Source organism: Mandrillus leucophaeus, unplaced genomic scaffold, assembly GCF_000951045.1.
Source record: "Mandrillus leucophaeus isolate KB7577 unplaced genomic scaffold, Mleu.le_1.0 Scaffold203, whole genome shotgun sequence".
NCBI lineage: Eukaryota > Metazoa > Chordata > Mammalia > Primates > Cercopithecidae > Mandrillus > Mandrillus leucophaeus.
In genome coordinates, this window is record NW_012102066.1 from 3,198,229 (window position 1) to 3,220,130 (window position 21,902).

General features: G+C 40.0%; 1 protein-coding gene across 2 annotated transcripts in view; it reads left to right on the forward strand.

The window, feature by feature from the left end:
• The window catches only part of TMTC1 (transmembrane and tetratricopeptide repeat containing 1), a 710,718-nt gene that overhangs the window by 592,394 nt on the left and 96,422 nt on the right, over window positions 1-21,902 (forward strand). For both annotated transcript variants that reach the window (XM_011979572.1, XM_011979573.1), the window contains one exon: window positions 6,261-6,382. In XM_011979572.1, coding sequence (XP_011834962.1) covers window positions 6,261-6,382 — 122 coding nt within the window. The remainder of the gene's footprint in view (window positions 1-6,260; window positions 6,383-21,902) is intronic.

Sequence of the window (21,902 nt, forward strand, 5' to 3'; positions counted from 1 at the left end):
TTACAGTCATGGAGCTCAGATTCTAGATCTTGTTTGAGTCATAAGAAGTGGTCTGTTGCATTTAATCATTGTCATAGCAGTAAACACTCAAAACTTCCTCTTCTTCAGCTACTGAGAGATTGGTTTCAACCCCATTTGCCAGATAACAGAGCTCTCTCAGATTGATGTTGTTCTTTACTATTTCGATATAACATTTAAAAATTTTTATAGCATCAATGGCCTTAAACAGGGTGCTTCGCTCAAGGGCTGAAACGTAATGCAAAGAGTGTGATGTACAGGACCAAGCCAGGGGTGTGCTGGAGCCGGCTCCTAGCAGCTCACACCAGCTCGAGCTCTGATCCTTTTTTGGAGTCCACAGTTCTCCCCTGTCCCCGTGTTCTCACTCTGCTGGTCAATCCATCAGAGTCCTGGCAGGAAACACGTGGTACGGTCAGTAAGGTGATTGAAGAGAGTTTATGAAACGATCATGTGCAATGATATGGGTAGTATTAGAGAAGCCACATGCAATGGTGACACCTACCAGATGGCTTGAAGGGGCGGAGGTGGGGAACAGCCACCCAGCACCTGCTGAGAGCTGTCGCCATGGAGAGAAATCCAACGGAAGCTGTGCCTGTAGATAGGTGAGCCTGGCCATTGCCAGAGTTGGAGGTGGGAGAGGCTGTTAAAATTTAAATGAAAGCAGACACAGCAGTGAAATCCAGGTAGGCCACAGGGCAGCTTAGGGCTCAGTGCAGCTTCCCAGAGGGAGTGAGATAAAGGCACATTTGTGCAGAGCTCAGGCAGAATCCAGTTGCCCAAAAACAGCCAGGCGCTTTCTGTTCCTCTAGCTTTATATGGCCCATGCTGGTCTTGAAAGCGTTCTTCTTGGCTTCTGAGTTAGAATGTTGAAGATGAAGTCAGTTTCCCATCCATCAGATGCAGTCTGTATTATCTTCAACCTTGATAGCCTCAGTAAACATAAGGGCTTTTGTGGATTCAAAGTTCACAATATTTTAAATAAACCTGAGACCTGGATTTGCTCAAATGGAGGCTGACAGTTACATTTCCTGTAGATAGCAGTAGGGGTGTTGTGCCAGGAATCTAGATAAATTTAAATATGCATTGGTGACTACCATCAAGGAATCCAGAGTCTAACAGAGGAAGTAGACCCAAAAACAGATATAAAAAGGAGAGCCTAATAAGTATTCAGCCATACTAGCTGTCAGGCCGGCGAATGCCTTAACCCCAGGGCTGAAGAGGGGAGCTTTACTGTCATCAGCTTCCCTGTGGATTGATAAATTGGAGGCAGACAGCTAGATCCTAGGGCTGCCAAATAAATCCTTAGGATTGAAATATAGCTGTGCAATACTTAGAATCATGTGAACACACTTGTGCCCTAAATGCAATGGGCCATTTCTCTGAAACTTGGTTAGAGGCGAGAAAAAAATAGTAATAATGACAATAATTACTATAATAAGCCTATTTTCCATCTCTTTGGAAGGAAACAGCCTGCAGTGTGTATCGTCTGTGTTGAACTGGGCAGGAAGGAACCCTGTTTTTATTAACACCCACACACTGCTGGCCAGGGTGCATACATGTGTATCAAAGTGTGTGTGCCCACACACACACGCGCATGTCTTTGTCTGTGAACTGCACTTTGAAAGATGAACTGAAAGTATGAAGAGGAGGGGATAAACCAGAAGCTACTAGGCCAGACAGGTTCAGTAGCTGGATTCCCTCTGAGGCAATTTACCGCTCCGAGAAAAGCCCTGCTCTTCCCTTAGCTGCTTGGCCTGATGTGTGTTTGTGCCAATGGTGACTGAGCGACCCTCTCAGCACCCCCGGCTGGGTGTTAAGACAGGATTTTCACCTCCTTTCAGCCCAGGGGGATGCTTTTCTCTCTTCTTCCCAACCAGAAAAGAAAAATCAAACCTAACACCTATAATAGCAAATCTATCACACATTTTTCCTACAGATATAACATGTATATAGGTATCAATTGCTTTTCTTTTGTCTAGTTGATCACCAAATTAAAGCTCAGAGAAGTAAATTATTTTGTCTGAAGTTGCAGTTAATAAAATGTCATGTGTTATAATGGCTGTATTATTTGCTGTCCTAATTCTCGTATCTCTTCCCTCCCTAGTATCTTTGGGAATAAGTGAATTTCCATTTGTTTTTTGTCCTAAAAAGGAATGCCCATGTGTACTTTGGAAAATGCCATGAATTTCCTCTTTTTTCTCCTCATGCTTTGTTAGGGTATCATCTGAATCTATTAGGCTAAAAGGAGCTATAAATTATTTAGCCAATTTTGTCACATCAGTGATCCACGGGATACAGAATCGGGTTCCCTCCCAGTCTGTCTCATTCTAGAAAATTTAGCCATGTCCATGAAGCACTTTTTTCCCAACTTTACAGCTCTCTGCTTGGCAGATTGACTTGTTATCCAAATAAGTATGTTGTTCTTGAATATTTTTAATCTCTCTCGACTGAATGGGGATGAGGAAAGACAAAGAGTACTGTCATCCATTTAATTTGAAAATAGAATTTTTTTCATGAGTATTAATTTTCTCAAAATGAGATAAAATAATGAAACTTTATTGAGTTTAGGCACGGCGCCACTGTCTTCAATTTCCTGTTTTAAAACGAAGGGAAACACCCCACAAGATTAGCAGGATAGGGTGGTGGGCTATGTGTAAGCTCACAGCTCACAACTCCCAAAAAATGGACTTCAGGTTCTCAAGACATCTTTGTAATGACCCAACTGCATTCAACGCTCAGGCATACTTGCCTCCCTTTATAGTTGAGGCACCTTGACGATGGAAGGGATAATATTGCCTGTCCAAGTACCATTTGTGTGTTGGTGGCAGGGTCACTACCCGAGTCTGGACGTGGACCCTGAACACTCACTCACTTTTCTTTCAATGCATAAGGGACCCTTTAGTCACTGACTTTAGGCGAAGGTCAGTTCCATAGCAAAATGTGCAAAACGCTCATTATCTGCCACCTGCTGACATGTCCAGTCTTATTCCCTGCTTTGCACATTACATATCTTCTCCCAAGAATATGTCTAGCTGTGACCACCCCTCACTCCCAAATTTGCCTTCCTTGTAAACATTTATTGATATTTCAAGCCCAGATGTCACCTCCACCAAAAAGCCCTCTCTGCCTACTCCCCTTCTTCTACCCAGTTTTTTCCTCTGTATACTGCCTGATACATTTATTCACTTAATTGATTTATTCAGCAAATACTCACACCAGGAACTGAGCTAAGCACAAGTCGTGCACCAGTGAACACAAGTGACGAGTGCTCTGTGCTCATGGAGCTCACATTCTGGTGAGGCAGACAGACAATAAAGGCAGTAAACACCCAGTTACACACGTAATTACAACTAGAATGATGTCATGAAGGAAATAAATACTGTGCTGGTGTCCGAAGAACCTGGTGGAGGAACAGATGAACATGCAGCCCTGTGGCTTTTCCATGTGCACATCAGACTTCTGCGGGAGGCTGATTGCTCCTTGACTCTTCCCCCATCTCCACATCCCCAGCTGTGATCAGTGCCATGGGCATCCTGCTCACTACGGGTCTCGGTGAGTGAGGGGGAGGCAGGGAGGTTGGCTGTGCTCCCAACTGACACCCACGACTGAGATGAAGGCGCCTCCCAACCTGGTCCAACCTGGGTGAAAGAGCCAGACTCAGTCTCAAAAAAAAAAAAAAAAAAAAAAAAAGAAGTGAACACACACCATAGTGAGGAAGGTGCGTTGCTTGGAAGGGTAAGAAGGTGTGATGCTGGGGATATAAAGAGAAGCCTCTTTCAGCTCCCCAGTGAGGGCTGTTTCCCAATAACCTTGATGAGGGGCTATGAGGTGGCTCATTGGGTAAAACGGTATCTAGGAACATGGATAACAGCCTGATCATTGTTCTGTCTCTACCTGCACTCTTAATTCTTAGGATGAATTACTAGGGTGTATTACATTCTCTTTAGAAGCTTCTTTGGGAAGACATATGAATAATTTTGTAAAAGGTATTTTAGCTTTCAAAGCGTCAAAAGAAGTGATCAACTATCTCTATAAAAGTGTACCTATAAAAAGGGAACAGCAACATACTACTCAATAACAAGCTCAGAGTAAATGAGGAACATTTGACAAGACATTGGTTCTTTGGGATCTGTTTTCAATTATAAGAAGAAATACTTGCTCTTGATATGCAGGATTCTTGTGAAGATTTTAAAAAATTATGTACTTTAAGGTAATGCTTATATAGTGTTGGTGGGAATGCAAATTAGTTCAGCCACTGCAGAAATAAGTTTGGGGATTTTTCATTAAATTAAAAGTAGAACTACCATTCAACCCAGCAATCCCACTACTGGGTATATGCCCAAAGGAAAATCATTCTGCCAAAAAGATGTCTGCACTCACGTGTTTATCACAGCACTTTGCACAATTGCAAAGACATGGAATCAACCTAGATGCTCATCAACAGTGGATTGGATAAGGAAATTGTAGTACATATGCGCCATGAAATACTAAGTAGCCATAAAAAAGAACAAAATCATATCTTTTACTGCAACATGGAGGCCGTTAGAGGCCATTATCCTGAGCAAATTAACACAGAAACAGAAAACCAAATACCACATATTCTCACTTATTAGTGGGAGCTAAACCTTGGGTACAGACAAACATAAAGACGGGAACAATAGACTTTGGAGACTCCAAAAGGAGAGAGGGGAAAGGGAGGCAAGGGCTGAAAAACTTCCTATTGGGTATTATATTCACTCTGAGTGACAGAAACAATAGAAGCCTAAGCCTCAGCATCATATAATATACCCTTGTAGTAAACCTACACATGTACCCCAAATTGAAAATAAAAATTTAAATGTAAACAAATAAATAAACTATAGTTTAAATTCTCAAATTGAAATGTACTTTCTAAACTCAAAGTATAGTCTAAATTAGAAAGATAGTTTGCAGCTTTTAAATAAAATGAATTCGTTCTTTTTTTCTTTACCCTTTTTGGTCAGTTTTGGTAGATCATGAGTTGAAGGTTTGTTGCATAATCCATTTTTTTCTTCCTTTAAATTCTGGTTCCTTTAGGTCAAAATGAGATCATTACTTATAGACTCATTAATTATTTAAGGGCAACTGTCCAATCATATGGAATCACTCTCAGAAATTATATTACCCTATATGTTTTAGTCAGTAAAACAAAGATTTTAATAACATCAAGGTGACAAGTATCCCAAGATGTTTAAAATCTTTATACTTTGTATAGTTAAACTATTTGTAGCTTTTATTAGGGAATTTTATTTATATTTATGAAATTCTTTTACTTATTCTTTTCCAATTATTAAAAGTAATAGACTTTAAAATGCTTAAAGGGAACATTAGAAGTTCAAATATGGACAGTCTATTTGATTTTTTTCTTAAACTTAAAAAGTACATATTCTCCAGTACATTAAGATCTGTTTTAGATATAACTCTCTTCAAATATGTCTATACCATAAGTACACATGGAAATACAAATGAGTTTTTACAATGTCATTGCAACATATTATCAGTAATAAACAGAAGTTTTTTTTTCTGTTAATTATAAGTGACAGAACAATCTTTGCAAATAAATATATATAATAACAGAGGAAGTTCTTTGTCAATTTAATGAATTATTATAATGATGTTTTATTCAAAAAAATCGATGGAGTAAATACTTGCTTGCCAGCCTAATTTGAGAGGTGTGAACGTACGCTACAATTCAAATGATTCTCTCTCTATTGGCGTTCCAAATTTTATCATTAGTATTTGATTTTCTTGATGTTAAACTTTGCTTCTCCTGGTGAATTTTTTTAAAGAAAATATATTATATTTTGGGAAGAAATAATTACATTCTCTGCAGTGCCTTACTGTGTTTGATTTTAGCCAGCTGCTTTGCTCTTTGAGAATGGGGTGTCTGGAAAGACAGGGTTTCTGAATGGAGCCAGAACCCAGAAGCAGGGTTGCTCCAAAGCCAGCCCTAAACAACAAACAGCGGTCACTGACTGTATTGTGCCAATATCCACGTTTCTGGGTGGCAAATGTGTGTCGGGGTACATGTGTGTGTTTTGACACGCCAGCCATTTTAGCCTATCGGCTTTCTCTGTTAAATTCAGCACGCCGGTCAATAGGTTTATATTGGTCTAATTTATTCATTTCTTCGTTGAGAACCTGAAAATGAAGGAGATGGTTAAATGCTGCCTGATGTGGAATTCAACAGAAGTTAATGTATCCTTCACTATTGTGTGTTTCAGAGACTGGAGCACAAGGAGGTTTTAGTCGGCTTGTTGTTCCTGGTGTTCCCGTTCATTCCAGCCAGCAATCTCTTCTTCAGGGTGGGTTTCGTGGTGGCGGAGAGAGTCCTTTACATGCCTAGGTAACTATTGCACGTGACTTCCTCCTATGAGACCTGCCCTCTGTCACCAGCATTGATAGTTCCAGAGAGACAGTCTTTTACGTGCAGACCATTAGATCCACATGGGACAAGGGATGTTATTACTTCAGCTTTAAAAACAGCCACACAGAAGGTTGGATGAGAGCAAATGTCCACACATGTATTCTTGTTTACAGTGGTTTACCTTCAGTTGCAAACTTTATAGTTTAAATGTGAAATATTGACTTGAGTATATTCAGGATTTTAGTAGTAATCATTTATCACTGCATCTGTGTCTAAATGTGTGTTATTAAACAGAATTATAACACTTTTCTAGAAATGTTTTTTGACTTGCGTGAAAGTATGATGTTCAGTAGCATGATTGTAGTTAACTTCTTTCATTTGCTCTTTTTTCTTCAATTTAAAAATGGAAGCAATCTCAAGAAAATTTGTCCTTGGGAAAAGAACAACGATTTAAAAACTAGAAAGGACATTCAAATGTGTGTGATTACCTAATGCCACTTAGCTCTGAATGTTTGAACTGTTCTGAAGCTTGTCTGTTCTCTTGTCTTATTCAAATGTCATTGTTCCAAGGCCACTTTTCTTTTCAGATGCTTGAAAATGTCACTGAATCAGGAGACCAAGTCTTGGTTCTGCCATTTATTGTTTGACTCACCTTGAACAAGATACAAAGCTTTTTTTGCCCCCAGATTTTCTCATTTTTACAGTGGAGATTTTACTAAACCTGCTAAAATTAACATTTTGGTTTATGATATTGCCTTTTAGGAAAGCTCATTCTTCTTCTATAAGTAGGAGCTTTCCTAAAAGGCAGTATCATAAACCAAAATGTTATGAGGGAATGAGTATTTTTTATTTATAATATTGTACTAGAAATTTTAAAACACATATCACTAGAAATGAATTTCATAATCTTTGATTCCTTCAAACCAAATACCTAACAGCTTTCTTAAGACTTTGCAGCATGCGATTTTGATTCAGTTAAGGGGAAAGCAGCCCTTAATCGTTCACTGTGTCTTCCGCCCAATTTGGGAAGGAGATGAGTGCTTGATAAATACTATTCAATAAGAACAAAAATACAACACAATTCTTTATATTCTACATGGTTTAAGATAAGAGTCTTGTGAAGGCTTGCCAATAATAAGGAATGTACCTGTAGTATAGAAGGCCAAAAAGTGGCATCAATCTGTGTTCTAGATATGTTTTTGCTTAGACCAGTTGAATATATCTTAGCTTTTCTTTGTAGTACTGATGATTCCAATGGAATCATTCTTCATTTGATAGATATTCATACAGCCCCTCTGCCATAAATGCTCTACTAAAATCTAAAGCTATAAAAATAAGTGAATCTCAGTGTCTGCCCCCAAAGAGTTAACTGCCAATTAACAAAATGGAATATCTCACATTAAGCATTTAATAGGTTTTAATACTTTATAAATACTATTGTATTCATTAATGCTATTTTATCATTAATTACATCAAAACTTTTATTGCATTTTTATTATATTTCAGTCACTATTCTAAGCATATTATATTCTTTATGTCAAGTAATTCACAGTGTAGTAGTGGGTCACAGCCTGCCCCTGAAGTCAGAGGGCCTGCATTCAAATTCTGGCTTAAACGTGATCATGATTCCTCTAAGCTTGTTTTCTCATCTGTATAAAATGGGAATAGTAATAGCACCCAACTCAATGACATATTGTGATCATCAAATGAAATCATTATAGGGCCGGCTGCAGTAGCTCATGCCCCAGCACTTTGGAAGGCTGATGCCTGTAGATCACTTGAGCCCAGGAGTTTGAGGCCAGCCTGGGCAACATGGTGAGACCCTGTGTCTGCAAAAAATACAAAAAATTAGCCAGATGTGGTGGGAAGTGCCTGTGGTCCCAGCTACTCGGGAGACTAAGGTGGGGGATCTCTTGAGCCCAGAAGGTTGAGGATGTAGTGAACCGTGATCGTGCCACTGCACTCCAGCCTGGGTGACAGAACCATGATTGTGCCTCTGCACTCCAGCCCGAGTGACAGAACCAGACCCTGTCTCAGAAAAAATAAATTTAAAAACATGAGATCATTATATATAAAACTTTGAAAGTATTTTGCATTATATATGGTCAATAAATACTAAGCATTTTTATTGTTGATATCAGTTCCCTGAGGTAGCTGATAACATTATTGCCATTTTATAAAAATAAAACTTGGGCCCTGAGAGGTTAGTTAACTTGCCCCAATTGGTATAGCTGATGAGTGGCAGAGCTGGAACACACATCCCTGTCTACTACAGATCTCTTACCTTCCAGACTATGTTGCTTCCATGATAGGAACATCTTAGTGTTCTTCTCAATTACAAAATAATAAGAAAATCTAAACATAGTGAAGGACTTTCAACTCAACTCACGTGGTAATCAAGCTTCCATACTTCTAAGGGCCCTAATATCTAGTTCTTCAGGAGCTTGGAGTTCTGGGTGACAAAGATTTGTAAGCTCAGCAAAGTGTCATCTACTTTAGATACAGGAGAATAATTTGTGAGGAAATAAAGGCAGTGTGAAGGGCTGGAATTTTTTCTTTTTTTTTGAGACGGAGTCTCGCTCAGTTGCCCGGGCTGGAGTTCAGTGGCGCGATCTCGGCTCACTGGGCTCACTGCAAGCTCCGCCTCACAGGTTCACGCCATTCTCCTGCCTCAGCCTCCCAAGTAGCTGGGACTACAGGCACCCGCCACCACACCCGGCTAATTTTTGGCATTTTTAGTAGAGACGGGGTTTCACCATGTTAGCCAGGATGGTCTCGATCTCCTGACCTTGTGATCCACCCACCTCGGCCTCCCAAAGTGCTGGGATTACAGGCGTGAGCCACCATGCCTGGCCAGGGCTGGAATTTTTAAGTAGACGTTTAAATTTGATTCTTCTGGAAGAGACCTTAGGTAAATGTTATGGAAGCTCATAGTATTGTCGCCAACCCTTTGAGGGTATCTTATTGTAAGGGGTTCCTCTTGCCCGGGCAGTGTGTCCTCCAACCCCCAGAATCATGCCAGCTCCAGCTCTTCCCAGGCTGCCGTATCTTAAATAGACCTTTCTATGACTCCAGTTTATTTTTTCCTAGGAATAAAATGCCCCTTTTCCTCTAGGAATAAGTTGATTTGGGTTAAAATAAAAGTGCTGAATACAAAGAAAGCATCAATATTACCAACAGCAAGTGCCTGCCTCATGGAACCAATCTTGGTTTTGCTTCATTTGCAAATTCAGTAAAGAGGCACCCAAAATAAATTTCAGTAAACCAGTTTTCATTAAAAAGATGACTGTTCCTACATCTATGCCTTGCAGCATTGTCACTAAGTCACCTTTTTCTGAGTGTTTCTCTTTACGGCTTAGTAAATCCTGGACTAACACATACCATTACTGTGCCCAGCCAGGCTACTTTCCCCCTCCAGAGATGCCATCTCAGCAGGTGCCAGAGCCACCTACGCAGAGGGTGGAGGTGCTTTCCTGCCCCTTACAGGTGGTCTGGGGACTGATGAAAGGGTCAGGTCACTCAGCCAGGTTTACAGTCCTGACCTCATTTGAGAGTTTAACTTGGATTTCGGGAGACACCAGAGGAATCTTAGGAATATTTGAATGGAATGCTGTACCTCTAATGAATCCATCTTTCTTCACAGTCATCATTGTAACTAAAACTGCAAGGGAGCTATGTTCCTTTTGGCCCTGGATTCCACTGGTATATAAAATTGTGCAATTGAGGTGGTCCAGGATGAGTTGGAAATTAAAGTCTGGGTAAGGAAACTTCTGTGTTGTGGCTTTAGAGAGTCTCTGATGACTTCATCAAGCCATTTTATAAATATTCACAGTTTTCTTTGAGAACGGGGACCAGGAAAAGATTTTACCTAACAGTGATAAGCTGCCCCTGTCTCAATGGAGAATGACAAAACAGTTGAGCTAAGAGTTTCTGAAATCTTCCCCAGAGCCACAGAGGATTTTACAGATGCTGTAGGCATTCTGTGGATGTGTCAGAGCACTGGATAATGCCTGTCCCATTTAATAAACATACATATAGGCATTGAGAATGGTAAGAACATGTCCCGAATCTTTTTTTTTTTTTAACACAGGAATCATATCTTCATGAATCTCCTTCCATCCTGACCTTGACAAGAAACAGCCATTTTTCCACAGTGTTAGTATCCAGGCTCTTTTGAGGGGGGGAAAAAAAAATATATATATATACACACACACACACACACACACACACATACACACACACACACACATATACATATACTGTACATATATATACACACACACATATACATATACATATATATATATGGTGTTCTCAATGACATCCTGAAAATACAGATCATCACTTTTATGCAAAAATTCTGTATTGTCTCAGAAACTTTAGTGAACAATAGGAAAATGAAGTCGAAGGTTCAATTGGTAATCTTTCTGAGGAAGGTGAACTTTCTACTTATCAAATGTTTGTTTCAAGCTATTATGAAGCCAAATCCTAGCTTTAGATGCTCACGCATAAATTTCACAGAAGTCATGTCCAGCCTCACTGAAGCCCGGGTGAGTCCCTTCGATCCCACAGGGCTGATTTGACCATTTTATAAGAAAAATGCAGAATGAGTCAGACCAACAGTGCTCTCTCATCTCCACCTTTATGCCTAACAATGAACAAGCCACTTAAATCTTGTGGCTTCTGATCCTCCATCTCAACTCAGAAAAGGTCTGAAATATCACCTTCCTCTCATTTGCACTTTGAAATCTGTGGATGAAAGGGACAGAAATAGGCTATCTGCTTAGCATTGCATTGCTTCAGGGTCAGAGTTTACCACCAAAAGAAATTGGAATAATCTTTTCTTCTGGTGACAAAGCCAGTTTTGCAGATCTCCTTTTTGAACAGGCAAGAGAGTCTGGGGCTGAAATCATTCTTTTGTAGAAATTTTGATCTTTCATTTTTTTCCCAGCAGAAGCATATAATTTTATGGCTATCTTTTTTGTGTTTTATAAAAACCACATTAAACTGCTACAATCAACTAAAATTTCTTAGAATTGATGAAGCAGAAGTAGTTGATGATAGCTCTCAAAGTTACAGAAAGTGACTAAATATTCATTCACATGCCAGATTAAGGATGATTTATTCACTTCAGTGCCAAAGAGCAAATTCCTGTGCTACTTTAGGAAGACTTGAATGAGTAGAAGGGGGAAAAGAATGAATGGGAATAAGTGAAGGCAGAAACAATATTTTGGGATACAACTGATCAAGAATGACTGAGAAAGAAATAAAAGGCATTCACATTGGAAAGGAAGAAGTTAAATTGTCCTTGTTTGCAGACAACATTAAACTTATGTATATAGGAAACCCTGAAAACTCCACTGAAAAACAGGATAAATGAATTCATTAACATTGCAGGCTACAAAATTAACTTACAAAAATCAGTAGCTATTCTATACAGCAAACTGTCTAAAAGGAAAACAATCCCATTTGCAATAGCTACAAAAAAAAATACTTAGGAATAAATTTAACTAAGGAAGCAAAAGATCTCTACCCTGAAAGCTATAAAACATCAATGAAAAAAATAGAAGAAATAAAATTCAATGGAAAAATTCAGTGAGAAATACAACTTTTTTGAGAAATCAAATTCAATGAAATAAAAAATTGGAAAGATATCCTGTGTTCATGGATTGCAGTAATCAATATTGTTAAAATGCCCAGCATGATCTATAGATTCAGTACGATCTTTCTCAGAATGCCATCTTGAAATCATACCTCTCAATTCAAAATGGAACTTTCAGTCTAACATGGATTACTATTGAAACAATTCTGTAGGATTTATTTCTCAGAATGCAAAAGGAGAAAAATTACCTCTGAAGTTACACTGCCTCTGTTACCTGATTTTGGGGATCCCTTCTCATGATCCATCTGTGTGTATTTGTATGCTTCTTTGGAGTTGCTAGAAGAGAGTGAGCCAGTTTTGCCAAATATTAATATCAACAGAGAAATCACAGAAACTTGCTTTAGCAAATCCAATAGGAAGAAAGCTGAACTGGGACTCCACGCAGCCCTATCTGTTGCCCACTGGCTAGCCGTCTTGAAAGAATCATTGAATAGGGTCAGATGACTGTTTTTCTATTTGTAAAACCAGAATGTTGGCCTTGTTCTGTAGTTCCCAAATGCTGGTTTTCACTGGTTTGGAGATAAACTATGGGGTGAAAGGAGGAAGAAAGACAATCTGGTGAATTTTGCATAAAGCTAAATGTGTGCAGTTTTATCAAACCACGAAATTTTATCTTTCCCATATTTCTGGTATTCTTGTCATGATGATAAGAGCAGCAGGAGGTAGATGACCCTGCATCACTTCCTTCTTCCCCATTCGCCCCCATTTTCTGGGCGGAAATTTTACTGGTTTTAGAAATAGAACATTTTTATAACCCTCTGCTACATAATCTCCAAGGTCCCTTACCACTCCAAATTTTAACTGTGTTCTGATTCAGAATAGCTCTGTAAAAAGGGTGCTTTTTTCCTCTTAAGCTTTATGCACTGCCTTTCCCCCGTCCCCCCAACATTTTATGGCATGTCTGTCTGTGTCTGGTCAGATTCAGTAGGATGGACCAGTGGAGAAGGGAAGATGTGTGCCCTGAAGTGAGGCAGGAAAGGGAGGAAGTCCATCTGCCTTGGGACAGGCTTTCTGGAGGGCCCGACAGTGGCCCTAGAAAGTGGTCAGGAAGCTTTGGTATGGAGCCTTCACTGCAGCCACTGTGAGGTTGTGGGCTATCCTCATAAGCAGCAGGAACAGGTGATGCTTAGACGTTCACATGGACTGGCCGGGCATGGTGGCTCATACCTGTCATCCTAGCATTTTGGGAGGCTGAGGCAGGAGAATTGCTTGAGCTCAGGAGTTCAAGACCAGCCTGAGCAGTATAGTGAGACCTCATCTCAAAAAAAAATAAAAAATAAAAAAAAGTAAAAAGTAAAAAGAAAAGAAAAGAAAAAAAAGTTCACATGGACAAGCAGCCACTAGGAACGTCAGGAGGAAATGAGGCCCTGACCACTGAGAAGGGCGATACAAGAAATGTCAGATGGCTCTCTTCAAGAGACGATACTGCGGATGGCTTACCAAGAGAGGCAGTAGTCCCTGAAAACAGGTTACGTATTTGTCTGTACACAGAAAGTCATGAGGTGAGACTTAGGGACTGAGCTGAAGCCCAATACCTAAGCAGGGGCCTCAGACCACAGTCAGACTGCCCCAGAGGGTGAGTGGTGCTGAGTCTTTTGTCTAAAGCCATGACTGGTAAGGATGGGACGAAGTTGACCCACAAATAACCAGTCACTTTAGATTTTGTTGAGGCCATGTCACGAGAACAGTAGAAAGCCTGGGAGCCAGGCAGAGCCCAATATTCAGTCTTTTTGTTTTATGGCTTCATTCTTTGTTTGAAAGTCTCGTAGCACAATGCAGTAGAGGGGCAGGAAAAGCAGTATAGGTTTGCCAATGAGCCACTCAACTCAAAACCTAGGAGAAAGGTTGATGCGCAGTTTTCAGTTAAGAGCTCAATGCACCAGCTTTGTGAGGATGTGTTGCTTATGTATAAGTAGACATATGTGTTGGCTAAATAACCCAAGTCCACTCAGTTATTCTTTAGTTTCAGCCATGAATCCATTTTTTATGCAGTTTTATTATGGTCATCTTAAAACATGATTCTCTTTTCATAGCAAGAGTAATGAAAGGTGAGGGAGAAAGGCTGTGCATTTTTACACTAGGAAACGATGTGAGATCACCATGTGATCTGAAGACAAAGAGAGAAATAAAACTTAATGATACCATTGGAAGGGAATCTGTGGCAAAATCCAAAGTTTGGGTAACGAAAAGTGAAGTCAGCCGGGCATGGTGGCTCACGCCTGTAATCCCAGCACTTTGAGAGGCTGAGCAGGGTGGACCACTTGAGGTCAGGAGTTCAAGACCAGCCTGGTCAACATGGCGAAACCCTGTCTCTACTAAAACTACCAAAATTATCCAGGTGTGATGGCACATGCCTGTAATCCCAGCTACTTGGGAGGTTGGGGCAGGAGAATTGCTTGAACCCAGGAGGTAGAGGTTGCAGTGAGCTGAGATGGTGCCACTGCACTCCAGCCTGGGTGACAGAGTGAGACTCCATCTCAAAAAAAAAAAAAAAAGAAAAAAAATACAGAAAAGTAAACTAAAGAAGTCCTTTTTTAATCTCAGTGAAGTGTTCTAACGTTCTTAAATATGGTATCTTCCATGTTACTCGCCACAATGTAAAAGAAAGCTGAGTCTGTCAAGCTTTCCTGTTTTCCTCTCTTGCTATTCCTCCCCATGTCTCCAGTCCTCAATGGGACAAAGCCTTAATGTCAAGCAGTCAAAGACTCTGCTGGTTTATTAACCTACAAAGGGGTTCAAAACTTGATTAAAGTTCTACTTCAGAATACTGTGGGATAAGACTAGAAAGATTTTAACTTGAATGTGTTTGTGCCTGTGCTCCTGCTGTGCCAGCATGAACTACTCCATCCTGGGACCTGAAGGCAGAAGTGGATGTGAGAACTAGGAGTTAAGTCTCGTTCAGAGAGGGCTGCTCTTGAGGGCAGTGCCCAGGAAGGGAGGGACCTGGGACTGCACCAGACTGGTGGTCAATCATCAAGGACTATGGGGCAGTGCTATGGGAAGGTTGTGACCAGGAAGGGAAGCAGGAGGACCTTGCTGAGGGGTTCTACTAAATGTTTAGTCAAAGCAGAGATTGTAGATCACAGACCAATACAATATTAGAGCAGAGCAATGGCTAGAATGAAGTGAGCAGAGAGTAGGTCAGGGTGCCTGTGGGCTGGAGATCCACTGGCCAATATGTTGTGCTCAATCAAAGTGCAGAGAAGTTTGAACAGTTAATTATCGGACTGGAATTCTGCCCTTAATATTACCAAACTCTGTTAGTTATAAAAGATGAATGTTTGTGTCTGTTAAGCCCTAAGTGGTGAATAGCAGATGTCTTGGAAATCAGGATTTGAAAGTAAAATCTAGCGTAAAGTGTAATTTAGATTCAGATGAGACTGAATACAATAATACATGTAGAAATGTAAGCTACGCCACATAACTAATTTCAAGTCATGATTTCAATCTACCCTGTACAAATGAGATTGGGTGAACTAAAGTCAAAGGAAATCAAAGAAACATAAGTATAGGCCTCTCCTTTTTCTTCCTTCCCTTTTTTCTTCCTTTGATTCTTCAAACCTCTTCATATCTTTTCTAACCTTCTGTGCTCAAAAGCGAGCAACTCGAAAGTGAACAACCCTAGCACTTAGCAAGTTAGCATTCTGCAATGCCATATTGAAGGGGGCTGTGAAATGTGCCTCTGTGGATGGAAGAGGGAGACTCAATTGCAGATGCCACACACCCAGTGCTGTATAAAGTGGGCTGTGACTTTGCAGGGAGGACGTGGGTGGACCTAAGTGTTGCCATTTCAGCCTCTTGTTCATCAAGCTCCTTTGTTGTTATTGGTGAATTTCTTTCTTTCCTTTTCTCTTAGAGAATACATCTCAAACCAGGGACTCCTTATGCAGATTTTGGTAATCTTAACAAATCCCTCTTACTGTTTTAGCAACCTTCTTTGTCTTGTTTTCATTAGGGTTAGGACCACCATTTTGTTTGTCTGTGTTTTCTCATAATTCCCAGCATGATAGATGCTGGTTACAAAAACAATTGTAGGGAATTAAAGAATGGTGGACACATGATGAGGTCTATGCCTATGCAGTCAGGTCTGTATTAATTCATGGGACTAGAGGAGAGGACATCAACAAATGGTGCATTACCCAGTGTACCTTTGCTTCCAAAGTGAAGTTGCTGGACTCTCAAATATAGTAGTTTGTGGAAGAAGAAATGATAGAACTCAGATTCTCAAGATGAGTGTGCTGTAGAAGGGTAGAGAACATGGTTTTCCTAATTTTTGGAGGCAGTTTTAGAGTCACATAGCTTTGGCCAAAGGTCTTCCAAGCCTTGATGGAAAATGTATTAATAATTGAGACTACGTCAACCAGGCTGGAGTGAAGGAAGCCAGTCCTGGAGTAAAGGCACCATCAAGGGGAAACAGCCAGGCCCTGTATATGGACAGTTCTGGTGACAAACAGTCGTGGGTTTTATTATCCTCAAGGTGAACTTGGATTGATTGATTTTTAAGTACACCTTTGTTTCCATGTTAGTTTCTGATACCTTCAACCACAATGATTCAACTACGCTTATGAAGCAGCCCCTGCTATGTTTTAGTTGCTTAGAGTTCAGGAATGAATAAAATGTTATTCTATCCTAAAAAGAGCCTGCTTGAACTTCCAAACAGTTAATACTTTTATTTCTTATCAGGGTTGAATGCAAAAGCTTCCTCATTATGTATTAATTCGCCAAAGAGATTATACTTTACATTATCCTCATTTTCAAAAAAGTGTACATTGCAGAGTAGAGAGAAGTTTGAAATGATTGTGAGGAAGGCTTTGCTTAAGCACTTGTTTGTGTCCTTGGTGTGTGAATGAACATTAACATAAACACATGCTACAATATTTCACATACTACCAGTGTATCTTACCTTCTGCAATATCTGATCTATAAAAATAATGTTTGAATCAAACCTTTTTGAAGCAAATAATAGCGCACAAGGAAATTTACTCTTAAAATTTTTATAATGAAATTAGGTATTTTGGGTCAATCTGGACTTTGATAAACTGAATTTTCTTGAGGTGTTATTTACAGATCTAATCACATATTTTATTAATGTGTAACTGGTAGCACATATAAACACAAAAACACTGCATTTGATACCTTTAACTTCAACTTTAGTTTACAGAACATGTTCACATACACTATTTCATTTATTCCACACAACTCTTTGATGTGGGTGTGGCAGGAAATATTGAGCCCTTGTAAAATAAATCAGAAAGGCTCCATGAGAGATTCTCCTGTGGCCACAGAACTCACGAACAGCAGAGAAGGGCCCAGCTCAACCCGAGAAGGGCCCAGCTCTCTTGACCCAGTTCCAGACTCTTTAATTTCTAATGAATTCCCAGTTCCCTTTTCCTCATTGTGTACCTCCAAACATAAAGTCTGCACTAGAACATTTGTGTTCCACTGTACCTAATAGAGTCCTCTGGGCCTTAGGAAGTGACTATACTTATAGTAACCTGGTTTTGACATGTCTGTTTCTACCTGGAATACATGCAAACTTTACACATTTCCTGCTTCTTACTCTATTTAGCAGAAAAATAATTGCCAAACAGTAATATCATTATAGTATAATACGTTTAATGTTATAATGGATTGTTTTGTGTGTATCAGGCGTGGAGCACTACAAACAATTGTTATTCTCCCTCACGATATAAATAAATTAAGAACTAGAGAACTTAAATAATTTGTCCAGGATCAAACAACAGTGTCAGGGTGGACATGCAAACCGAGGCTTTTCTGATGCCAGAGCCCTGCCTTATTTACTACTAGATGTTTCATAAATTTTGGAGCTGGTAGGTAGACTATAAGGCTGAGAGGAGTAAAAGATAATTAGGTAAGTTCTCAGAAGGTGAAAGCATTGGCATTTTTCTCCCAGTTGTGCCATAGACATGCTGGAAAAGAACAGAAGAAATCTGTCTCAAGGAGAAATATATAGAAAGAATCCTTTCATACTTACCCCAGGATCTCAGCACCTAGCATGGGAGGCTAAGGAAATACACAGAGATTTCTTTGGGGATTCTTTTCTTGGAATATGAATAAGTTCTTATTTCCAAATATATTCATTCTTCTGGAAAATTTCTCCAACCATTGAGTGTTTGAGATAAAGAATGAGGGGAGAAACGGGGACCCTAATCAGATTGGAATGAAGCGAATTCGGACTAGGTTTCACTTAGACTCTCTAAAATTGGGAATTCTTTAAAGGAGTATAATGGTAAGATTGCCTCTGTCTTGTATTAATAATGCTACTTATAGATACTCTCAGTGGGTTATTATAGCTTGTGGACAAATTAAAAGGTAGAATTTCAGTTCTACTTATTAGCAAAAAGATACTCTTTGTTGCATATAATTAAGCAGAAAGTGAAGCCATAGCAAATATAAAATGTCTGGGCCAGAGGTAGAAATCTGTCATCTTTCCACTTCTGTGAATTCTGCTGTAAATGTGAATGAGAGGTGTTTTGTTTTGTTTTGTTTTCACTTAAAATCTTCTTAGTGAGTTTCAGGAAAGTATTTTGGACTCACTATTACGCAATAATTTGCTGCTAACAAGTTCCCAAACAACAGATTTAAAACATTTGTTATTCTGATGCGAAAAGACAAACATTGGTGGTTTGCATTTCCTATTAAATTCTCTTCGAATGTGCATCATAAAAGCAGAAAGAGAAATGCAAGCGTTTTTAGTTATTTAAGTGCTGCATGCCTAGCAGTTTGTCAGTAAAATCAAAACTGGAGATACCCCCAGCCTGTTAAGGAGAGAGGTGTCTCTGTGTGTCAGATCGCTACATTCTCAAAGGCAGTGGTGGTGGTTCTTTCTCAAACGTGCTTTGAAAATGCGTCTTAGTACTGAGCTAAACCACACAGTCAGCAGCCTGAGTTTGGCTTTGGTCTCTCCAGGTTATGATTTTATGAAGTGTCAGTGTTTGCACTGGCTCTTTTGTGCGTGTTGTGAAGGCCTCTGATCAGCAGCCCAGAACCTCCTTCACCAGACTGACCAGAGCAAGCCGGACAATGGTTTCATCTCCCTGAAGGCCAGAAAAGCATGTCGTTTCTCATTGGCTTGACTTCCCACTTTCAAAAGGAGGCCATGTCCTGCCCCTAGCGATAGAGAGAAAGAGTGTGTTTCTCTCCCCTGCTGCTGAGATCTGCATTCAGGCAGATGCTGAAAGATGAAGTTTCATAGTGGAGAAACATCTTGATCTCTGTGATATTTGTGTCAGACTTTTAAGAATGTGATACTCTCTAAGAAATTTGCAAACCTAAGTAGAGATTATTTTATATGGCTTAACATTCCTTTAAACCATATGTCAATAATAAGGATATTTGATTTAAAATTTTTCATGTTACTTGATACACGTGCTGACTGAAAAGGAATGTGTTCTTCTTCATTCTGGTTATAGCAGGGATCCACAAACTATTGTCAACCTAAAAGGAAGAGGCTGAGGCAAAATTAATAAAGTAGAGAGTTTATTTGGGCCAAGGCTGAGGATCCCAACCCAGCAGAATAGATTCAAGTTGCCCTGAATTTACACAGTCCAATTAGCAGCAGTTACAAGTGGGTTTTGTTTAGTTTTTGTTTGTTTGTTTGAGATGGAGTCTCACTCTGTTGCCCAGGCTGGAATTCAGTGGCACAATCTCGGCTCACTGCAGCCTCCGCCTCTTGGGTTCAAACAATTCTCCTGCCTCAGCCTCCCGAGTAGCTGGGATTACAGGCGTGCACCACTATGCCCAGCTAATTTTTGTATTTTTAGTAGAGACAGGGTTTCACCATGTTGATCAAGCTGGTCTCGAACTCCTGACCTCGTGATCTGCCCGCCTTGGCCTCCCAAAGTGCTGAGATTATAGGCATGAGCAACCATGCCTGGCCACAAGTGGATTTTTTAAAGGCAAAAGGGGGTAGGCAGGGAGTGGGCTGATACAAAGTTGTTTGTCAGGAATTCTCATTGATTTACATTGAATAACACTGACTAGTGTTGGCTATCCATTGTTAAGCTGTAGGGTGTGGGTTATAGTGTCTGTGTGGCTTTATTAGGTTACTTTATAGCCTCTTGTAGCAATAACAAGCAGTTTCAAAAAATGAATACATAGCTCAAAGAGGGGAATAGGATGTGATTGCAGTCTCATTTTAATGCCTCTCTGGGCCTGATAATGAAAAGGACTTCATTCCTCAGATAAAAGTTTTTTTCTTGTTTTTTTTCCTTGCTGTACGTGGCCCATGAGCCAAATGTGGCCTGCTGCCTGTTTTTATAAATAAATTTTACTGGTGCACAGTCATGCTCATTTGTTTACATGGTGTGGATGGCTGTTTTCCTGCTACAAAGACAGAGTTGAATACTAATGACAAAGACTGCACGGGCTGAAAGCCTTAATTATTGCCGGCCCCTAGATTATAGCAGAGCATTAGGGCACTGAACCTCCAGATCTGACCCCATTCCTAGCTTCTGGGACTGTGGGCAAGTTACTTAACTCTTTTAAGCTTTAGTTTCCTCATTTATGAAATTGAGGATAATGAGGATTAAATGTTTTAATTAGATAGTATATTTAAAACCAGTACTGTCCTTGCCCCCATGCACTACGAATATTGTGGACAGGCCCATACAAAGCACTTAGCGCAGTGCCCGCCACACGGGAAGTGCTCCCTAGACACGCAAACACATAATGCAGCTAAATATTTGTGGTGTTAGCTTCCTTATTCTTGTCTTCTGCCACTTTGTGGCCATTGCTCTGGAGCTGTTGGAATCCCAATGTTCTCCTTCCCCTTTGTTCTGCCAGGTGGCAGCTCTGTTCCTACAGGGAGGCAGAAAATGACTATTGAGATGTCATGAATTCAGTAGTTGGGAAGAAAGTAGGTGATGTTGTGTGATAAGGTGTTAGGAACACAGGAATCAGCTGGTCAAGTCAAATCCTCTACAGCAGGACTGCACATGGAGTGTGGGCTCTGGAATCTGAAATTCCTGGGTTTATATCTTTGCTCTATTATTTACTAGATGGGTGACCTGGAAACCAAAAAGTATCTGAGCCATGTGTGAATGAATTTGGAGATGTATTTTGCCAAGATTAAGGACATGCCTGGAAGAAAGGAACACAGAATCACAGAAACAATCTGCAGTCTGTGCCTCTCTCCGAAGATGATTTTGAGGTCTTCAGTATTTAAAGGGGAAAAGCAGGCTGGAGGGGAAAGTGGGAATGTATGGTCACATGACTGAATCCTCATGTTGCCAGAGAAAAGGAGCAGATAGGGGAATGGTCAATTATGTATTCTTCTCACCCCCAGTAAATCAGCACTTTACATAAGATAAGGTGAACCTAGAGTAGCTATCTGTGGAGATAGTTAAGCTTTTATCTGTAGCTAACTGCTTAGTAACAAAAGGAAAGGTACTTTCTTGCATGAGTCAGCTTTCAACTTAATATTTTTTTCCCTTTGGCGTAGTCAATTGGGGTCCCAAGACCTAACACTATCACAAGACTTAATTCAGCAAGCCAGTTAACCTTTTTCTTTAGTGTTTTCATGGGTTAAACATTAACAAAGGTGATCCATAGGGTCGTAAGGATGTATCGGCGTGGCACATTCACTATGCATTTCAGGTCTTCCTCAAATGTCAATGAGGCCTTCTGTGACCACCTACATTAAAATCTCAACCAATGTACATGCCCTATATGTTTTTTACTTATTCACTAGCTGTTATTCCCCACCCATGTGAATTCCACAAGGATAAGGATTATTGTCTCTTTTGTTCACTGATATGTTCTTGATATCTGCAATAGTGTTAGGTACATAGCTAAATATCTGATGAATGAAAGAAC